This window comes from Phaethon aethereus (assembly GCF_964289735.1).
Source record: "Phaethon aethereus genome assembly, chromosome: 14".
Classification (NCBI taxonomy): domain Eukaryota; kingdom Metazoa; phylum Chordata; class Aves; order Phaethontiformes; family Phaethontidae; genus Phaethon; species Phaethon aethereus.
In genome coordinates, this window is record NC_138590.1 from 10,193,627 (window position 1) to 10,214,931 (window position 21,305).

The window sequence follows — 21,305 nt, forward strand, 5'->3', positions numbered from 1 at the left end:
TGCCAGTATCCTGCACTTGTCTCTGGAATAGTGTTTTCTAAGCACGGGCTCTTCATATTGCTCTACAGATGTGAAACACTTCAGGCTCAGGCAGAGAAATGTGTCAAGCTTGCTGCATGTGGTTTTTCTGAGCCTTTGAGAGGATTGGACTCGGGAGAGCCATGCTGTGGTGTGTGCCGAAAGCCTGGGTGACTTTTTGGAAGTCCTGGGGAGGCCTTTTACCACCGCCTGCCCCGTTGGCTGTACTGGCTGCAGAGGCTGTTCTGGCTGTGGAGCTGCAACTGTAGGTGACACAGGTCTGGAAGAGCAGGACTCATGGCAATGGGGTGGCTGTGCGTGTGAAGACAGTGAAGCCCCTTGGGCAAAATCAGTGTGCTGGGCGCTAATTCCTACTGTATAACTCTCTTGCCCTTCCCTTTAATCCCCCTAACAAAAGGTCTTGAACTGTGCCTCACTCTGTGGCTGCTGGTGCCTCTTGCCAGATCTGGGCTGCCGCACCGCGCTCGGTCTCCGCCAGCTCTGGTTGTGTCCGCTGCCTAAATCGCTTTCTGAACGGGCTTCAAGGCTCCGGCTGCTGTTCCAAGCCCCTGTCTTATCCGGCCATGCATCTGCTCATGATGCAATTCCCACAGGAATGGGGAAGCGTGGGGAGGAGGGGAGGGTGTGAGCAGGGGCTGTAGTACATCCATCCCTGCTGAGAATGAGCCTGGTGCAGTCCTGGAAATTGGACCTAAAACTGGTGCCCAGAACAGCCTTTGCAGAGCAAGAGGAGGCTAAATCCCACTGGACAGTTGGATTCCCTGATAGCTGTAGCTCTGAGATATTACTGGAGAATAAACAGATTTGAAGAAATTAAGCGATCTGAGGAAGGGAGAGGATGTTCGGAGTATGTGGAGAGCAGTGCTGTGTTGGTGTATGGAGTTACTTTTTCCTGTGGCTTCTCCTGGAGTCTCGGGGCAGTCCATCTTGGTAAACTGCTGAATAAAGGGCGCTGCTTTGGGCCCAGCTTCTGAAAGTAGTGGTTCAAGTTTTAGCTTAATCTTAATGCTTTCCCGCATGTTAACTCAGGACTTGTCCTGTCTCCTGAGGGCTCCCTGTAAGCTCTGATCCTGGCCAAGCTCTGCAGTGGCAGGATCCAACTACCAGTGACACCAGTGTCACAGGGTGGGATGGCAGCATTGTGCCCATTTTACAGATCAAGCAAACTGAGGCACCAAATTGGGACTCACTCACAGCATCCGACAGCAGCAGAGTTTAAACCCAGCTTTCTCCTGCCCCCTTCCATGCTCTTTGCCTGGGGCTCTCGGGAAGGTAGACACCCCTGGTCCTCTTAGAGCAGAGTATTTTCTGGCTAACCTGCTGCATCTCTACCATCTGCTGAAGTCTGTGTGACCTTCCAATGCAAAGCCTGTGTGGAAAGAAGGCAAAAGTCATCATGCAGCCAATGACACTAGGATTGGAGAGGTTTCAAATGAGAAGTAGCCTTTGCTTCTTCCCAGGCTGCACACCTGTGGGGCTGGCCCCAGCTCCTGTGCACGTCAGGGCAGGCACCCCTGTGTCCCTGCTTCAGGCTGGCAGGCTCTGGTCCTCTTTGTTGTAACAGACCCAATGTCCCTCTGCCTCTCTGGGGTAAGTGCCCCTGAGGCAGACTCTCCTGGGGGGTCCAGAAGGCCACCCTTTGCCCAGCCCTGAGCCCCAGACTGGTGTATGCGCTCCATGCTGCATTAGGGACTTTGTGAGCAGCACCCAGAGCTCCTCTTCCGTTTGCAGAGACAGGAGGGAGGTCGGAGCTCCTTATCTGTGCAATCCTACCTCGGGGGGAGGGAAGGTTGGTCCCCTTGGGAAGGAGGGATTGAGGCTGCAGGCGGCTTCCATTCACCGGCAGCCTTTCATCCTATGTCCCAGGGCCACAGCCACCCTGTCTCCATCCCTGTTTACTGATGGGGCCGATACGGCAGAGGCAGGAGAGGTTGCAGGTTCCCCTAATCGCCTTGTCACCGGGCCGGACAATCTCAGACACTCGGAGGATGTTTTGACTGCGCTGAATTACAATGTTTGTTGTTTCTCACTCCCAATAATTGACATTTGATAGCGACTACTGTAAAGCCGGCCCGAGAGGCCAGGGCTGAGGCAGAGGAGAGGCCGGGAGCTGGGCGGTGGGGAGCCCCGCTCGCCGCCTCTGGACAGTTTGGGGGCGGGCGGGGGGGGAGGGGGGGGTCCTTTTCGTGGGGACAGGGTGCAGAAGGGCTGCGGAAACCTCCCGCGGGTGCGCTGGGGGCAGTTCCCCTCCGGCAGAGCCCGATCTCCTTGGGTTATGGCTCGGAGTGTTTGCACCCTCCCATTGCACCGCTTTTCTGTGCAGGGAAGACACCAGCTTCCCTCCCGCGGACACGCGGGACGGCCCCAGCTCGGGAGGACGCGACAAGGCCGGCGCAGGGCGGCCCTGCCCGGGCTGCGAGCTCGAAAACGGCTTTGAAATTACCTTTGAAAGACGTTAACATAGAAGCACCGTTTGCAGGCGTCAAAACGGGAATTGCCGAAATTACGGGAGGCCTACACACAGGCGGGGAAAGGCTCCCGGGTGGCTCCGCACCCCACAGCCGCGGGGGGAAGCTGGGGAGACCCGGGACACGCAAGGAACGCCAGGGACGCGCAAGGTTAAGCCACTCTCTTTTAATGACAACTCGCTGATCGCCATCAGCTTGTACAGCAAAGGGAAACGCGCACGAAGGGGCGGCAGGACCGGGGGCGGACAGTGCATTTCAGTACTAACTCACGTTTTAGTGCATAACCCTACGGGGACCTGGCAGGTCGGCGTGTCTGTATTCCGGGGGCGGGGGGGGGCTGTCTGTCCTCATCCGTGCGCTGGCGGGAGCCGCCGCCGGCCCCGCTCCCGGCCCGGCACCGGGCGCCTGCTGGGCGCAGCCGCGACCGGCGCTTAGCGGCCTTGCAAGGGAAGGCCTGGGGGCTGACTAGATGCGGGAACCGTACGGGAAGTGCAAAAATTAAATGTGGAGCTCAATAATAATTAGTATAGAGTAAAAATTTAACAAGAAAAAAAAAAGACAGAAAAAAAAAAAGAGTTGCAGGGCTTGGCTAGCTGTTGTTGGGAACAAGTCAAGCAAAACGACCGGCTGCTTTGTGGGAAGGAAGGAGGGGAATGACCGGAGTGAAGACCCCGGTGGAAGGGAGGGCGAGGGGGGGTCTCCCTGCACCGTGCCCGCCTGGCCCCCACGTGAACGCAGCCGTGGCACGAAATACTGAAGACCTCCCCGATGGAAATGGCCGCCACGCCAGTGAACTCCGCCGGGATGCTACATTGAACCGTCCTCACCGCTCCGCAGCCTGGAAGTGTCCCGAGACCGGCTCGCAGGCGCGGCCGAAGCCCCTCCATCCCCGGCCGCCGGGTCTGGCCGGTGGCCGTGGTCCACGGAGGCTGCGGGGGCGGTTCTACCAGGCTCGGATCCCGTGCAAGGTGGAGATCCCCGCGTTCCCCTGAGGGATGGGCGTCTGCACCGAATTCAAGTCCCCTACGCTGAAGTTCATGAAGCTGTTGCCGGCCGCCGCAGGCTGCACGGGCTGCACGGACGGGTAGTTGCAGTTGTAGTTGGCGTTGCAGGCGGGGCTGTTGTAGTTGGTGTACGCGGGGTAGGCGTTGTAGCTATAGGGGTTAATGCTGACATTGTAGGGCGAACTGTAGGGAGAGGATTCCCCCAGGCAGGGCTTCCCATCGCGCACCAGCACCGGCACCGCTATCCGCCGGGGCGGGGGGATGCCCACCATTTCGAGGGTCTGATCCTGTCTCTGCCTTTTGCATTTGTACCTTCGATTCTGGAACCAAATTTTCACCTGGGTGGAGGTGAGCTTTAGGACGTTCGCTAGATGGTCTCTCTCGGGAGCCGAGAGGTATTTCTGCTGCTTGAACCTTCTCTCCAGTTCGTAGACTTGGGCTTGAGAAAAGAGGACGCGAGGTTTCCTCCTTTTCCGCTGTCTGGGGCGCTCGGGATCTTCCAGGTCTCTTTTCTCCTGCTCCAGACTCTTGTGCAGGGAACACAGTTCTGCAGCAAAGTAAATGGGCAAAGGAGAAAGGGGGAGGGAAAGAAAAAATGTGGGGGGGGGAGGCAATGTTCAATAAACCGCGTGCATCGCGAGCCAGCCCCGCACTCTCCCTGGGCTCGCTGTCCTTGGCCCCGCAGGCCGCCGCGGCGACCCGCTCCTGCGACAGCGGGACCGGCCTTGCCCGCTCTGTAAGTACCGCTTTAGCATATTCCCTGTTTTTTGTTTTTGTTTGTTTGAAAACGAGGATGTTCCGTGGACTAATTTGAGTCGCGACCGCCCGTGGCCTTTGTACTGAGTCCCACCCCGTCCCCACGGGCGTACGAGAGAATCGGAAATAAGATGCGTCTCCTAATTCCTCTCCGGACAAACCAAAGGCCTCGTGCGGCTCTGCCCGTCCCGTCGGGCAGCCAGCGGGGCGGCGGGGGTCTCCGGGGCCGAGGTCTGTGGGACGCTCCCCGCCGTGGGTTTGTCCCGCCCCTGCGCCGCGGGGCCGGGATACGAAGATGCTTTGGGCCCCCCGGGGCCGGGCGCGGGGCCTCCCGCCCGCAGCCCCGCACTGTCCCCGCTTCCCCCGCCGCCCTCGGCCTAGATCCCGGCCCCGGGCCCTCCCTTTTTCTCAGCTCGGAGGCCACCGGAGAGCCCCGGCCAGCCCCACCGCCACTCGCTGGCTTTACCTTTCTTGTCCGCCTTGGTGTCCTTGGCCGATCCCATTTCCACGTAGCTTTTAAGGTAGTAGGAGCTGGGGAAGGGGGTGGCGGCGGTTTTGGCCGGGGGCGCCTCGGGCAGCTGCTCCCGCGGGTCGGGCAGGCCCGGGGGCTCGGCGCTGTACGTCTCCTGCTTGAAGGTGGCCAGCATGCAGGAGGGGGAGGCCAGCGAGGAGAGCTCCATGGAGGCCAGGCCGCTCTGGTGCTGTTCCAGGTTCAAAATATCCTTGACCGAGAAGGGTGTCGTTGTCACAGGGCTAGGAAACATTGCAGAGGAGAGCGGGGCAGAGGCCGGAGCCCAGGGTCATGGAAAAGCAGGTGAGGAGCAGCCAACCTGGAGCAGTGGTGGAGCGTGGGCTCGCGGAGGGGGCACATAGCATCCCCACGGGTAGCCTTGACTTGTGCACTGGAGGCAGGTAGGACCGGACCATAAGGGAAGGGAAGGAGGGACTAGGCAGTTTTTGGGTGACTTTAGCTTTCTATTGGCCAACATTGCAGTGATGGTATGAGAGATGCAAAGTTCCATGTCACCTAATATAGTAATACATCTCAAAAACATCCCCACTCATTTAAAGGGGCGGCACTGTATTTATCCAGCTTTTCCCTGCTGAGTTTGTTGATCCATTAAAAAAAAAAAATCCAGAATGGCCTAATGTGTACAAAGCCACTATCTGATGCCATCTATCATACGTCAGATTAAATAAACAGGCCGGGAGGAAACCATCAACCAAATATGTGCTGATTTATTTTTTTTTTTTCTTTAAAGCGAGGGAACGGAGGTTTCGTTTTTAGTATTCTGCAATATCCGATCGCAGGAACTAGAAAACGGGAGTTCACTATTGTGTGAAGCCCGCTCAAGGGCAAATCCGCGCCTAAGATTTATACAGATATTCTGAAGCAGTGCAACGCCCGCAAAACCCAGCTGATAGGAGAGAGCACCCCTAAACAGCCCCTGCCTGGCTTTGGAGGGGGAAATGCCGGTTGGTTTTTCACCCTGCCTGTTTGTGAAGCTTTCAAATAAAAAACCAGCACTGTCTGGAAAAAAAAAAGACAGCAAACAAAAAAACAACCCCAACCAACCGACCAAACAAAAAACCCCAAACCGCGCGTTGAAGGTGTTGCAAAATATACAGGGGTCCTGGGGGCAAGAGAAGAGCAAATCAAAGCAGCCGGTCGCTGTGCTAGGGCCGGGGGCAAGCCCCGGTACTGGCCGGGTCACCGCAGGCCCCGGGATTCCCGGGGCAGAAGCGGGAGCTCTTTAGTGTACCGCACTTGGAGTCGCTAAAATAGACCTTAGCGGCAAAGTCGCGGGTTCAGGAGGGGTGTTACGGCGCTTTCTGGCTTCGTGGAGGGACGGGGACGGGGGGGGGGGAGAAAAAAAAATCTCATCTAGCGTCTTCGGTGGCACGGACCGCCCGGCCCAGAGGGTACGGGGATGGGCGCGTCCCCGCTGAGCGAGGGCGGTGGGCGAGGAGGGAGGGCCCGGGGATCCGAGCGGAGAAGCCCTGCGGGGGTGCGGTGAGTGGGGGGGGTCCCTCGGCAGGGCCCTGCCTGGGGATGCGGCGGGGTCGCAGGGAGAACTTTGCAAATCCTTTCCTCCGAGGTGGGGGAGAAGGCGGGCACCTGGCCGCAGCTGCCCTCTCCTGCTGCTTTCTCTCTCCCCTCGCCCCCCTCGGGATCACTTCTGGGGAATTCGGTTGAAGGCATTTATTCGTGCGGGCGGTGCCGTGACTACCGTCCCGCTCCCCGGGGCCGCTGCCCGGTGCAGCCTCTTGCTGCGGCCGCCTGCGCCGGTGCCCTGGGAGCGGCTTGACCGGGAAGCAGGGCCGGGTCTTGCGCTGGCAGCTGGAGCGATCAGTGTGTGTGCGGGAGACCTGAAACGTTGCCGTTTGGGGAGGGGAGGGGGCCCAAGCCGCCATCTCCCTCTTCGTGGCTGCGCTTCCCGCGGACTTCCCCGGGAAATAGCCCGGACGGGATTTTTTCTGGCTGCAGGAAAAGGGGCCCGGGGGAGGTGGGGGCAGCCCGGCGCAGGAGAGGGGGCCCCGGCAGGACTTGGCCGGCTGCCCGCAGCACCCCTTGCCCTCTGCACCGCCCGGCCGTCTGTCTTTCCAACCTCATTACCTCCTTTTCATGAGAAGCTAATAGCGATAGGTTAGATAAATACTAAAATAACGACGCGTTTGCATCCACCTCCCTGGGGACGGCAGAGGCGGGGTCCGGTGCTCCTTTCCTCCGTCCTGGCCCCAAAACGCCCTCTCTCAGGCCGGGCCCGGAGCTGGAAAGGCAGCGCCTGTCCCCGAGGTTCCCCCTTTGCCCGACGAGCCCAGAGGGGGAAAGGGGGACCGACACGGTGGCGGTCCGGCCGGCCGCCCCGGGCCCGGGGGGGTGACCGCGTCGTCGGGCTCCGCCTCCGACAAATGGCTACGGGCTGGGGCCCGGCGGACTCCTCCAGCCCGCCGGTCGCACGGCGGCTCCCCATCGATGTGGGCCCGGCTAGCAGAGGGTGGAAGTGATTAATTGAACGATAAGCCGGAGCTATCATTTGGAATGTCATTAATGCGTCGGGGAGACATTCATGGGAGACAGACAGCGTTATCTCCGCTTTATCTTCAACACTGCATCACTTTTAATACTGCAGTTTAGAAACAAATGGGGGCTTTAGCCTTAGCCCTTCTCTTCGTGTTTATATTTTTGGAAGAATCACAACTAGTGGGAGTCTCGGGCTCGGACCCCTGATAAATGAACATTAGCACTTTTTAGAACTACTGTATCAACAAAAAGAGCTGCAGGGCCACAATAATTGGTGAAAAAGCAAACACTCCGCAAAGAGAGGCCAGGTCTGCTCTGTGTCCGGCTGATTGATGAATAAGTTACTGACATACAGCAGCTCCCGGACTTTCCGGGTCGGGGCTCAGCACCCGTCCGTCTTCTCCTTTCCCCGGTGCTCTCCGCTGAAGCCAGGCTCCGGCTGCAAACAGCGTCTTGCAGCCGAGCAGAGGGGACAAAGGCGACCGGTGCGCCCAGCTCCGCACCCGTCCTGCCCGGCCCGGGGTGACCAGCCCGGGCGCCCCGAGTTGCCTCACACCGCTCTTGCCCTCCCTGGCGTCGCTTTTGATTGCACAGGCCGGTGGGTGTGAAATTAAAATCGGGGGTTAAAAAGACGCAAAAAAAGGGAGTAAAAGGAGGCCGGAGGAGCGCCGTGAACCGTCTTCTCCAGCCCACCCATCCAGCCGGGACCCAAGGGGTCGTGGGGCAAAGGGGGGAGCAAAGCCGCTGCTGGTTCCCTGGCTGCAAGGAGAGCCGGGGGGTGCCCTGCTCCCTCCCGTCGCCTTCACGCGGTTTGCAGGGTGCTCTCGCTGTCCCCCCGGGCTGAGCTGGGCCCCGAAAAGCCCCTCGCAGGCGAGGGTTGTCTTCCACACCCGCCCGTTCCTTCTCTCTGGGATTGCTACATGAGATTCGGGTGTGGTAGGTTTTTTTTTTATTTTCTTGCTGAAAGCAAACAAGAAGCAGCAGCAAAAACCCCCAACCCCGCAATTAGCTCCGGAGAGCACATCCTCTCTCCCCCTGAGCTTTCGACACCTCGGACTGTTTAGAGAGAGAGAGATGGGGCTTTTTAAAAAAAAGTTTTCCTCTTAATCCCAGTCGGTTACGATGTCCAGGGCCCCCTCCCGCTCTAATTCCCGGCTATCTCCCGAGGACTCTGTTTATACCTCTCCAGTAAACGCCGGGGTTTGAAACCTTGTCACTAATTGAGTGCTAACACTTCAGGTGCTATAGATTTGTTAAGAGCCAGTAGTCCAGAAATAGCCCATTAGGGTTTCCTTGCGGGAACTTGTGCCAATCTCCCGGTTCCCATCGTGGGCGGCAGGAGCCGCTGGGACGTCGGGATCTCTGCGCGTCCCCGAGGGTTCCCCAAGGTTTTTTGGCCGGTTGTTTCTTGCAAACGATTGGAAAGGGATGCTACAAAACGGCGAGCCCCGGTTGAATAAATCTGCCTGGCGTGGTTTGTTGTACGTGTCCGCCGTGGCGGGGTCCCACCGGGGGTCCAGGAGGGGGCCTGGGGGGCTGTGGGGAGGGGGGGCAGGGAACGGTTTGCCTCCATCCCTCTGGATTTCTGCAGAAGAAAATGGCTTTGGAGCTGTCCAAAGGCGCTCCACCATGCTGCAGCTAAAACCTTCTCCTTTCCTTGCTACCTGTTTTCTTTTCTTTCCTTCACCACCCTTTTTAAAAATATAACTTTTTTCCTCTTTTTTTCTTCCCCCCCCCCCCCGCCCTCCCCTCCTTTCCATCTCTAACGAAATCCGCCTTTCCCTTGCCTCCCCGTCCTCGGGCGTTGCGCAAGAGAAAAAAAGAGAGTTTTAACCTTGACGTGAAGGCGGCCTCGGCGGGGGGGCTCGCCTCTGCCCGGTGGTCGGGGCTCCTCCGGGACACCCCGCTCTCCGGCGGGGCCCCGGGCTCGTCCCTCCGTGCAAACCGGCTGGAGAGCGCTGAGCAGCCGGGCTGGCCGGGCACAGTGGGCAAATGCAGCAGCCAGAAAGCACCGAAACGTTTTCCCTTTATTTCAGGACGATTTACGCGGGAATAAAGCTGTCCCGTGCGGTGTCGGTTTTGGCAGCCCACCCCCGGCGTTCAGGCCGGCCGCGAGCAGCACGGGGGGTGCCCGGCGGTGCCTCGGTCACCGCTTTCCGCCTCCGCCGGTGCCTCGGGCGGGGTGACCCGGGCAGGGGGCTTGGGCAGCAAATGACTGCGTGGATTTTCCCCTCCTGCCCCGGGCTGCGCGCCTGGAATCTGACAATCGAACCGGCTCTTGCACCTCAGGCGCTGGAGGTGGGTCCCCACCCCCGGCTGAAGCGAAAGCTGGGAGCCGGTCAGGCAAATCAAAGGCTTGAATTTTACCCTGACTGTGACTTTTTCCTGCCTGTAACTGCGCCGGGTTCGCTGGTGAAGGGAGCGGGATCTGGGATTTCGTCGTCCCGCCCGCTGCCTGGGCGATACCGCGGCGATCGCGTTGCTAACGCCGGGCCCGGGACCCGCCGTTTTTCCGCGCTCGCGAAAAAGCGTTTCAAGGCGGGCAGTGAATTACAACGGCACTTGTTCGTTAAGTTTCCAAAGGGAATGCGCACAGGGCAGAAGCACCGCGGATCTTTTAGGGACGGGAAAATGAAACGACCGATGAGACTTTCACGTTTAGTAAATGCAGCGACGGTTTGGCACGCGCGTCCGGCAGCCAGGACTGTTTTAAAAACGAAATACCTTCCAGGCGCTGCGAGGCGTAGGCTGTTTGGGGCACAACGCCATAAATGCGGCGGGGCGGCCCTGCCGGCTCCCTCGGGAGCTTTGGCCCGATCCAGCTCGGCCGGGCCGCCGCGACCGCCCCTCGGGTTTCGGGGTGTTCGTGGCTCGTCTGTCCGCACGACGCTTTCCAGAGGAGGTAAAGGCTTCTCGGATACTTCCTGCCGGCCGTGCAAATCCGATCCGTCTTGCGATGTCACCAGGCCCGCTTTGCGCTCCCCGGGGGGGGCCTGCTCCGACCCCCCCGACGCCGGCTCTGCCTTCGGTCGCCGAGCGCGGACAAGGGAAGCGCGGCCTTGAGGGGCGGGGGGGAAGGGGCATAGTTAACGTGAGATGGTGTTTGGGCTTTATTTGTCTAAAAAGCGACGCCATCCCCCCCGCCCCTGATGCGGAGGTGAGGGACCGGCAGCATGCCCCGCCCGGGGGCGCCGGCTCCATCCCCGCCGGGCCGCGGCAGGTCCCCCCGGGGGTCCCTGCAGCAGGACCCAGCCCAGCCCCTCCGGGAGACCCCCTTTCCCGAGGGGATCGGCTCCGCCGAGACGGGTGGGACGATGAACCCGCGGGTAGAGTTACAGAGCCCTGACCCCCACCTCTGCGCCGGCGTCTCCAGGCAATGTCCCCTCTTGCTCCGGCGAGGACCCAGCCTGTGACCCACAACCGGAGAGGCATGAAATCGGCTGTCCCAAGCGACTGGGGGGGGGTCCCTGTCCCCGCCGAACTGCCCTGCCGCCTCCGTGGGGCCTTTGCCGTCGGGTGGCTCTGCCTTTCCTCCTTGTCCCCCCGCACCGGGAAGGCGGCTGCCCCAGACGGCCCCGTTTCTTTTGGGGCTGCCCCGGGGGAGGCACGGGCGGGACGGGACGAGTCTCGTCCCTGTCCTGCAAAATCCTCCACCCGCCCCCGGGTGGCTGCGGCCGCTGGCGGGAGTGCCGGCCGTCCTCCAGGCAATAATAATTTTAAAAAAACACAACATCCTCACGCAAACGAACAAAAAAACCCCAAACAAACAAAAAACCCTAAACTCAACAACAAAAAAACAGCCAACAAAAAAAAAAGAAAGGGAAAGAACCGCCGGTACCCCAGGACGCCCGGCCCTGCTTTCTTTTTTGCCCCGAAACGGGCGGGTTTGGCGGAGCCGGTTCCTCCTTTCCCATCCTTGAATTCTGCAAACGGAGGCGCCGGAGACGGGCTCGGCTCGGTCCGGGGGGCGGTCGCTCCCCCCCCGGGCGCTCCCGGGAGTGGGATCGGGCCCTTGAGTAATTCTTTTTCTCGAAACGGGGAAATTATCCGCTGTTCGTTTTTGTGGCGCTCTGACGGGGAATGGGTCCGTTTCTCCGACGGGTCCCGTTTCCGCATCCCCTCCATAAAACTAAAACTCCGAGTGCTCCCGCGGCTTGTTTCGCAGAGAGAAAAACGGTTGGGAAGAAATCCGTGAGAATTTAAAATATATGAGAGACAGAAACTGGCAAATATACGCGCGGGAAAGTGTTTTCGTCAGCCTGATGAATATACAATTCACCGAACACAAAATACAACACGTTTCAAGCGTGTGTCAAGAAGAAAAGGACGGAAAGAAACGAAAATTCGTAAAAGTTCTTCTAGATTTTTACTCTTTTTTTTTTTTCCTGGGTAAAATTTCCAAGTTTCGGATATCTGCACAAATCTCTTTAAATTTCAAAGGAAGGTCGCATAAATAAAACTAGATCTGCATTCCTCCCCCCAATTCCTGCATTAATTATCAGCCTTTTTTTCAGCGTTAGAGGGAAAAGCACCATTTAAAAGATAGCTTTTTTTTTTTTTTTTCTTGGAGCCCCAGCCATACTGTAAAAAGAGGAAAGGGAGGAACGGGGGGAGAGTTCCCCGCGGTGCCTGCCTCCTCCCTGCCGGGTCTGCGCCATTTGCCATCCACTCCCAAGCCCAGACGCCTCTCGCCTTTTCTATTTGTCAATTAAAGAACAAAAAAATCCGAGTGAAATGCATGAAACTTTCAAGGCCCTTTTATTTGGCGGATGGGGTTTATTTTTTTATATAAATTGGAGGGATTTGGGTTTGGCTGTTGGTGTTTTCTTACAGTTTTGCACGCTTCTCTCCCGGGCGGTCCTCGGGGGTTACTTCTGGGTTTTGTTTGCACCGTATCTTTCGTGCCTGAAAGCTAAAATTAGTGAGAGGAGCCGGCGGGGGACGGGGCCGCGCTGCTTTTGGGAAGGGGGGGATCCGTGGGGAGGGATGAATTTCCAGGAGCTGCCCGAGGGAAGGCGCTGGCCGTGTCCTGGCGTCCCCCGGGAAACCCGGGCTGAGAGGGGTAGTGGAGCCTGCGGGGGACGTGGGGAGATAAAGAAAAAACATGGAACCTCTGACCCCCTGCGGCTGAAAAACCCGTCCCTGGGTCTTGCTCTCAGGTGTCTCCTGGTCTAGATTACAGCACTAAGCCAGGGGCTTGGGGTGGACAGGGATGTCTGGGGCCTGGAGGGCAGCGGGCTTCCTTCAGCGCTGATTCTGTAAGCCGGGACAGGGGTCCCCAGCCCCGCGTTGCATTATTGCTGTGCTCAGTTTCCTCGCAAGCCCAGCGCTGCGTGTCTCCAGAGCTGCACAGCTCCAGGGTTGCGTGTCCCCGGGGCTGCACACCTCGGGGCAGCACCTGCTGCGGCTGGAGGGACGAGGCAGCGCTGCCGGCGGGTGCCGGAGAAACATCACTCGGGCCCATCTTTCAGGGCCTGTCTCTCCAGCTCTCGGAGGCAGTGATTTGGGAAAAGATCCCTGGGGGGACAGTGCAGCCTTTCAGGGCATCTTCACATTGAAAGTTAGAGCTGGAGTAAGAAAAGACCCCTTCCTCCCATTTCCGTTGTTTGTTGACCCTGGTCCATTGCCGTTTTAATACACAGCCCTGATCAGAGCTCAAGAGGGTATTTCCTCCTCCAGTGTTTCTCTGGGCAAAGAGGCACCAACAGATTTTTTCCATAATGATGAAAACATCTGGCCATCTCCGAGCTGTCAGGCTCTGCATTGCTTCTTCCCAGATGCCTTCTCCCTCCGGCCGCCCCGGCGCAGCCCCTCTGTGCTTGGGGCGCTCGCCTGGGCCGTGCACTCCCGACCTCCAGCTCCAGCTCAGAGATACTCGACACTGTATCTGCACAGGGGGACGGAAACCTCCAGGATCCTCACCGCGGCTCCTCAGGTTTGGAAACAAATTTTAGGCACAGCCAGGCTGGGGAGGTGGAAATCTCTATCCCAATGTATTTTCTGAGGCTTTTTCCCTTCGCTGTGTCCAGCAGAAGTTGTTTCCCCCACTACACCCATACGTGTAGTTCAGGATTAGCTGTCCTATGGCTTCCAGCCCTCCTGTTTGGCAGAGTGTGTCCTGGAGAGGAGGGATACATCCATGCTCTCCACCAGGGCCCCCGTCATCACCACTCCTGTTGTCAAAACATGCTTTGGTAAAAATGTGCCCTTGGTTTTGTGTGTATTGGAGGTGGATTATGCATCTGCTTTTAAGAAAAGTAAAAAGACAGTAAATACCCAGAAGAGAAATAAGGAAATATGTAAGCACTGATTCAGTGAGATCCTAAGTGCTGATCAAATTTTAAATATCTGAATTACAAGTATCACTCATATGCTTGAAGTATCATAACAGAACTGAGGCCCAAACTAGGAACTCTATTACTTACTGCGATTTAAAAGAAAAATGTCATGAAACTGAACCACTCCTGGAAAGTGAACAAAGGTACATCCGAGTGGAATGACTGAAAAAATAAATGCTTTCTTAGGCCACAAGAAAACACTCTGAAAGATGCATTTGGCTCCAAGCAGTCAGTGCAGCCTGAGCCCTGCCTAGGGTGACTCTGAGAATTTCAGTAATTAAAAAGGAAAGAGAGGATGTCCTATGTTTAAAAATATGACTTTACTTAGTCCCAAAGAAGAATAAACAAAGCAAAGGCAAAAACCTAAAATGCCTCTAGAGAAAAAAATGTGTTTAACCACAATTCTAAACTATTCTTTTCCTTATCCCTCGCCACTTTTTCAAAAATGGACAAATAACAGCCAAGCTCAAAACCATCGTGTCATATTCCAACCTCTCTAGCTTCACTCTCAGTGATGCCCAAGTTCATAAAATAACAACAGTATTTACAAAATATGAAGCTGAGGCACCACTCTGTACTTCAGGTGATGGAGGTTGTGGCAAAAGGGAGAGGAAAATGACCACATATCTCCTGTCTTGGGAACTTACATTTCCTCAGGGATGCGAAGCCTCTGCTGGACTGATCCTTGGCTGTGTCAGTGCTGAGACTTCAGGTGTTGTGCAGGAGGAGGCAAAGGACTCGTCACTGCCGGTGTTAACTCCGCGGTGGAGATCTAATGGAAACAGAGTAGATCCATTTCCTTAGCTGTCTCTCTCTCCTGTTCTCGTTCCCATCACGTTTATTCTGAATGACCTGTTAGCACTAGCTGGATTAAAGTTTCAGTATGATGAAATGGCCTGCAATACAGATTTCTACTCTACATTTTGGTGTGAGTAAATGATGTTGGCTCTGTGTACTTTTTTATGATAAGCTTCAGCAGCCCTGGAATAAATCTACATTTTGAAAAAGGCTGTTGTATGACTGGAGTCACTCTGAACTACTTTTTATATGTATCACATGTGAGCAAAAATAAGGCGAAAGGGACGTTGTGCAAGCTGCAAGGTCGGGCACTCAGCAGTCAGTCAGTCTCTGTTGCAGACGTTCCCCATCAGGCTTTTGGTTTTATTTCAACTTTGCTTTTTTCCTAAAGCCCCTGTCTCACAAAGCGCAGAGGATACACAGTGCTTGTGCAACAAGCAGCCATTCAGTATTTATTTTTATCGCTCCTGTTGAACTCCAGGCCTTGTTCCACAGCTAAACCACAGAGACAGAGCTTTTCAGGTCCTCCTTCATTTTGGGGGTGTCCAAGTGCTTTGAGGCTACGAGTTGTTTCGCCTTTGCCTATCCCATGTGTGGGGAGGAAATAATCCAGGAGCTTTACCCCTACTGCCTAAAGAATTTAAGGTGCAGAGTTTGAGGTTAAAAGCAGCCATTGATTTGGGGTACCCCACGTGAGAGAGCTGCAGTGTGAGTTAAAAGTATTTTTGATGTTAAAAGAGGCTACAATCTTCCAAGTGTGTAGAAAGCACGGAGAAACTGCTATTTAGCAGGGTGTATAGCTTGGCTACATCAGGGTGATTCTCATGTAGGTGACAAAAATGCCTGTTCCTGGTACAAAGGCATAAAGTCAAGTCTTTTCCTGAATGCAGTGCTGTGCTACAGTTTCTCAAAGCAAAGATCCTCGGGATTTTTGTGATGCATCATTTTCCAGCCTTGCTCTCCCCTGAGGTTTCCCAGAAAGCGGGCAGGTACCATTTTGGCTCGACTGCTAAAAAGTGCTCAGCAGCTGAAAAGAATGGAAATATGGGGCAAGTCTCCATTAGGTGGGAGATCCTGCTCTGTCCAGAAGCAGCCACTGGGTTGTTGGGCTGCTGTCCCTCACTCTGTGGCCGAGTGCCATCTTGTGGGACATGTGGCCCTGCCCGGGAGCCCCCAGGGCTCGCAGTGTTTGGGGGAAGGGGGTACCCAGGCTGTGGGTGCAGATGTGAGCAGAAGGCTCTTGCTGCTCCCTGAGAGGCTGGGTGCCCTCGGGAGCGCTGAGGAGCACCAGTAGAGAATAACCTGGGGCATGAAATCAGAAAAAGCCCAAAGTGGAGCAAAGCGTCATGCAGCCCCTGACAGCCATGTAACTCCCATGTTTTTGTCTAACTGAGGGCAGATTTTATCCATTGGCCATCGAGCAATAGGGATGAGATGTTCTCTCCAGTCGATGAGCTTGGAAAGCTTTTGTGCATGAACAAGCAAGGGGCAAAAAACTGGTCTTACTTTAGGTAAGTGCCCTGCACGGATTGTTTACAAACTGTCCTCCCACTCGGGCAGACCCTTTTGTTGGGTGAGAAAATCTACTGCAGACAGGTGCCACCAGCGTGTGCATCTGCCCAATTTGCAAACGCTAGGAACGTTCTAAAGCTAGAAAAAGTTGGAGATCCTCGTTTGCTTTCTTTTTCTTTACCTTCAGTTTTGTAAAAGTTAAATCCATCTAATTACCGTTCTTCAAGTGAATAGGCCATTTGCACAAACTTTTAGCATTTTGCCTGCTGCTTTTTACGGGGAATACTATCTCAGTCTGCTTTGCATCAGCTCTATCTGGTTTTGGACACCCCATCCTTAGAGTGGGTTTACTTATATCAGTTGTGGTGGTACATTTTTCTGATGGGAAAGGCTATCCTTAGGAACAGAAGCTGTTACCTCATCTAAAGGTGTTAGGTGGGCCTCGCTTTTGATCACTGTATTAACTCAGACTTGATGGGACTGCTGTGGCAATTGCATGACCAATACACCAACGCACCCTGTCAAACCCATCCCTCTCTCCTTTTCTGCCATCGAAGTCTTGAGATAAGCAATAGTGAGATGTCTGTCTGGTTGATGGAACTAGCAGTTTCTGGTCTAATCCATGCTGGGCTACAGCACAAGTGTCTACCAAGGATCACAGAGTAGTATGTTTTATACAATACATGCTGGTGGGTAAATTTAGAGTTGACAACTCCCTTCCACAATTGGAGGACTCAAGGACAGTCCTATCAGGTGGCAACTGGCTGGGGGAGTATTTATAATCCATTTGCTGACTGGAATTAATATGAATCTGTCATCCCTTGTGCCACTTGGGAAACCACGTAACCGAGGGCTGATGATGCCAATAGCTGTTGGTGATCTTTTTTGGCAATAGCTGAACATGTTGTTCCCAACTGATTTCAGAAAAGAAAGTTGTCACCAAGATAAAGCACTGTCTGGATCCTCTTTTCTCTGAGCTCTCTGAGACTTGGGGAGATGGGACATTTGACACGGCTGGTAGATTGTAGTCTGGCTGTGGCCAAAGCACAGCTGGTGGGTCCAAGGAGCTGACAGCTGTCAACGGAGCAAACTCAGAGCTTCTTTCCTCTTTTAATGCAGAGCAGCACCTTGTGCTCCTGCCTGATTTCAGCAGGTAATATGCTCTGTTATCTGGGTCCGCGTATATAGAACTGGGACTTACTCAGTTTTAATCAGGTGAAATAAAGCCTGGGCAAGTTTTCCAAGAAAAGGAGGTTCTCAGTTTCACTTACTTGGCTTCTCCAACACACTGCTCTGTGTGGACAGGTTAACTGAACAAAACTGCTTAGAGAGGTGGTCTGAGCAGAAGGGCAAAATGTTAGTGCTGTGTAAGATCCACAGGGAGATGGGGGCTGTTTGGGATCAGGATGTCAGAGGGAGGGTTGGTGAACTGGTTTCTATGGAGGGCACCAGTGATTGGGGCATATTCCCTGCAGCCAGGTTTAGGGGGAGTCAGGGCAATAGGTACTGCTTTTTGTTTTCTTTTTGAGCATGTATACGACAGTCCAGCAAATGATAGGACTGTGGAGGTCCTGAGACAAGTAACCTCTACCTGTGCTGGTCCTGTTCCTCTGTCAGAGCACTTTGAAGAGCCGACCTTGGCACTGCTAAGCCCCTCATGTCCATGTGCCCCTAAGTCCAAGTCTAGGATGCGTCTAGATTTGAGTGTGCCTGCTTATCTGAGAGTAAGGTCTGCAGCAGACCTTGCTTAGGACGTTTAGCAACCCCCAGGCTGGCTGCTTGCCATCTGACTTGGTGCTTCTACATCTCCTGGAGAACTGATGCAGTTCATGTGACACCAGGGTCACCCACAAACACGCACTGGCCTACACTTCCTGGATGCTTGTCCAGGACTCCCTTCCAGCTTGGTGGCTTGATATGCTAATGGTGTTACTCTTCTTCTCTCAAACAAAGTGAACCAAAATAGCACAGCTAGCTAACCTTTCCACGAGCTCCACGTCCATCCCTTCTCTGCTGTTCTCCTCTATCTTAATTTCTTTCCCTTTCAGCTTGAACCATCATACTCAGTCAGTCTTTCCCTATCTGTTTAAAATTAATGCCTTGCTGTAGTTCCTTACCTCTACTGTTTGGGTTTTGTATATATTAAAAATAGCTGTGTGTTTTATCAGCAGGAGTCCCCTGTAAACAGCACGGACCCACACTGGAGAGGTCTGTAAGCTGTGAACAGCCAAATACCCACGTTCAGCAGCCACCGCTGGGATAGAGCTATCACTTGGTTGGGAGAAATGAAAACTGTGTATCAAGGTTTCCTGCCAGGTAACATCCCTTGACTTTGCAATTGGGTAACCTTGTGTTAACGTTTGTGATCCAGGACCTCCAGCACACATCCTCCTCTTATTTCATCCCCTATAGATGTGCGTAAGGAAGGCTGCCTCAGGATGTGCTGCCGAGAGAGCTCCTGCCCAATGTACCTACGGCGGGTGCTGAGGAATCCCCGATGTGATTCGACAGTAGAAGGGAAGGAGCGATTGCTGGGTAAAGCCACAGGGCGTGTGGTCATATTACAGCCTGTCTGTAGCGGCAAAACAAGCCGCTATTAATTTCAGAGCGCGGAGTAGCCTTTATTTTCTATTTGGTAGGAGGCAGTCATGTCTGCAACCATAGGCAGAAGCAAGCATTTGAGACCAAGCATTGGTCAAAAAGCCAACTCAGTGCTTTATTTCCTTCACTGGAAGGAAGGAAATAGGAGTCTGCATCTAGGAGTAATGCACACATACGTTTGCAGGGATATAGGTGTACAGGAATGCAGGAGGGTCTTGTTTGAATGGAGATATTTAAGACTTTAATGACCTTCCCAGAAGGAAAAATGGAAATCGTGGGGAAAGATTCACCATGAAAATACACAACCCTTCAAAGCTGAGTCAGTCAGGAGAACGTATATGTGTTCCACTTTGCCAGTGACATTAGCTAGTTACAGTAGACTGAGTGGCTGACCCATATTTGAGAGCCATGTGCTTCCGAAGCTGATGTTATCTCAGTAGAGCTACTCTGTTCTCATAGCGCACCGCTGGGAAGCACCTATCCGCCGCATGCGGCTTGCTCAGCTGGCTGCTAGAAAATACATAAAGCCCTGACAGGCCTACCACAAACAGGAGGATACGCAAGGCGTACGTGTCAGCTCACTACGTAACAAGAGCCGTCGCAAAAAATCCTACAGGGTTACTAAAAATGACGTGAAATTTTCCTCTCTGTCGTTACAAGGAAATCTTCACTTATATTTTAGACCCTGGAATGGCTCTCAGAATACCTAGTTCTGCTCCTCAGTCTTCTGCAGGCTTGGCCCAGGCTCTCCACAGACAGCCAGGGTCTGATTTAAGCAACAGGGCTGGTTTTCCCCGGCATGGCTCTGGCAGCTCCGAGGCAGTGCTCCCTGTGCCTCTTCCAAAATTAGAGGCTTCCTAATTGTACCAGCTAAGTGGGCACATCGCTGCGGGGATCCAAATCTGATGCTGCTTCATGTGCAAAATGGTGATAAGTCCCTGTCCATCTCCTTGCCATTGATGTGGAAGTCTTTGGGGCGTGATCTGTCTTTTGTGTATGTTTGTGCAGCACTTGCATACCAGCACAGTCCGGGCTGGGCTGTAACCTGTTGTAACAGCTTTTATTAAAAAAAACCCCACAAAATACCAATGCAAATACTTTGCAACATTATTTTCAGCCTTATTGTCAGACGTTTATTTTCTATTTTAGGCTGGCTTCTAAGTTGGTCATTTCCTAAAACGAAAAATGAAGCATAGGTAAAAACATCAGTGAAAATTGTGGACTGCTTTCTGGGCTGTTGGAAAACAAACCTACACAATTTAAAAACTTTTCCTCAGGCCTCCTACATCAGTAGGTCTAATAAATGGAAATAAAAGCTGGGACTGTTATAGCTGAAAGTAATTTTAAGATTAATTAATTCCTCCTGGGTTTTTGCATTTCACTCTGTTCGCAAAGGCGAAGAGACTGCCTCTGTCTTTTCCTCTACTTAGACACTAACCTCTTTCCTTGGAAATACTGTTTAGCCACATTTTATCTCCAAGCAATAAAAGTCAAGATATTTTTAATCCATTTATAACATACTCTAAAACCGTCCTCCCAAATTTGAGACCCGGAAAGATGAGACCTTTGAGAAAAAAAAGTTTATTCAGTGAATTTCCTGGAGACTTCCCTGAGAAATAACGGGAGGCTGGTGGCATTCCCCAGGGAGCCACACGCCTGCCCTCTGCTTAATCCTCTGGCAGCCCTCAGCCTGGAGAGCCCGGCTCCCCCCTCGTGCTGCTGCTTCCTCCCCGCGCTGGCTGTGCAGTTCTTGCCTGCTCCTGTGCCCCAGATGGACATGGCCAGGTTTCAAAGCTCTGTCACCAGCGTGCTGGGACATTTGGAAAGAAGATCAGAAATCTGGCCTGAAGTTTCCAAGCAGGGTCTTAGATTTCATTCCCTACTATTTTCTGCCCAGACACCAGGCGGAATCGGGACCAGACAGCTACAGAGGCAGTGCAGGTCATTAGGTGAGCCTTTTTTTTCTATCTGCGTCTCCAAGGCCCTGCGTATGCCGTGATGACTGAGCATAGGCACTACGCTCTAGTTCTTAAAAGTTTCAGATGTTGCTTCTAAAACCAACGCAGGCTGATGCACAGGGAGAATGGTTCTTCCTTTAGGGATAGTCTACACTGTCTTCCCGGGCTCCCACTATCACCCTAAAATGGGAGGTTTTGCCCCCGAGACCTCTTAGCTTCTTGTAGTTTGAAAATTGTTTTTGATTTTTTTTTTTTGTTTAAAGAAAAGTTCATTGACCATAATTGTGCCCGCTATATCTGAGGAAGATCTTACATCCTATGGTTTCAAACAAAAGTTCTTAGAAATTTTAAATGAAACTTCATATGGGTTCGATGGGGTTAGTTTAGGGCAAGTAAAGTAACTGTAGATAATATACTGAATTTACCACTTAGCCTGAGACTGCATGGAAAGGGATGCAAAACTTTCTAGTTTGACACATTGGGTGCACATAGAGAAAAGTGTATTGTAACCCACAGCTTGCTTCATGGCAGATCTTTTCAGTGTCTGAATTGGACTTCAAGCCCATGTACGTTTCGGAGGAGAGCTATATTCTGCATCCCTAAATCACATGAGCTGCTGGAAATTGGCACAGATTTGTCCCCAAACAGAAACCAGAGAAAAGGCTCCATTCCAGAAAGTCTATTGCGAGATGGTCATTTTGAACAGATGGAAAAAAAAGAAAATGTTAAATACTGCTCTGCTTTGAGAGACTTTTCATAAATACAGCTTAATGCACAGTAATGTTATTGGTTGTTTTTCCCAAAGT

The 21,305-nt window shown here is 53.8% G+C and overlaps 1 protein-coding gene across 1 annotated transcript; it reads right to left on the minus strand.

Moving 5' to 3' along the window:
- Positions 1 to 1,974: 1,974 nt before the first annotated feature.
- Positions 1,975 to 6,274, minus strand: NKX2-5 (NK2 homeobox 5). The gene is made up of 2 exons (XM_082006394.1): positions 4,734 to 6,274; positions 1,975 to 4,058 (listed from the first exon to the last, which is right to left on the minus strand). Exons 1-2 carry the CDS (start codon positions 5,029 to 5,031, stop codon positions 3,451 to 3,453), a joined length of 906 nt encoding a protein of 301 aa, XP_081862520.1. The 5' UTR covers positions 5,032 to 6,274; the 3' UTR covers positions 1,975 to 3,450.
- Positions 6,275 to 21,305: the final 15,031 nt, after the last annotated feature.

Bases quoted from the DNA above. Each gene is read 5' to 3' on its own strand.
- NKX2-5 (XM_082006394.1), bottom strand. From the start codon at position 5,031: ATGTTTCCTAGCCCTGTGACAACGACACCCTTCTCGGTCAAGGATATT. The intron at 4,059-4,733 runs GTAAAGCCAGCG...ACTTTGCTGCAG, and splicing joins CACCAAGGCGGACAAGAAAG to AACTGTGTTCCCTGCACAAG.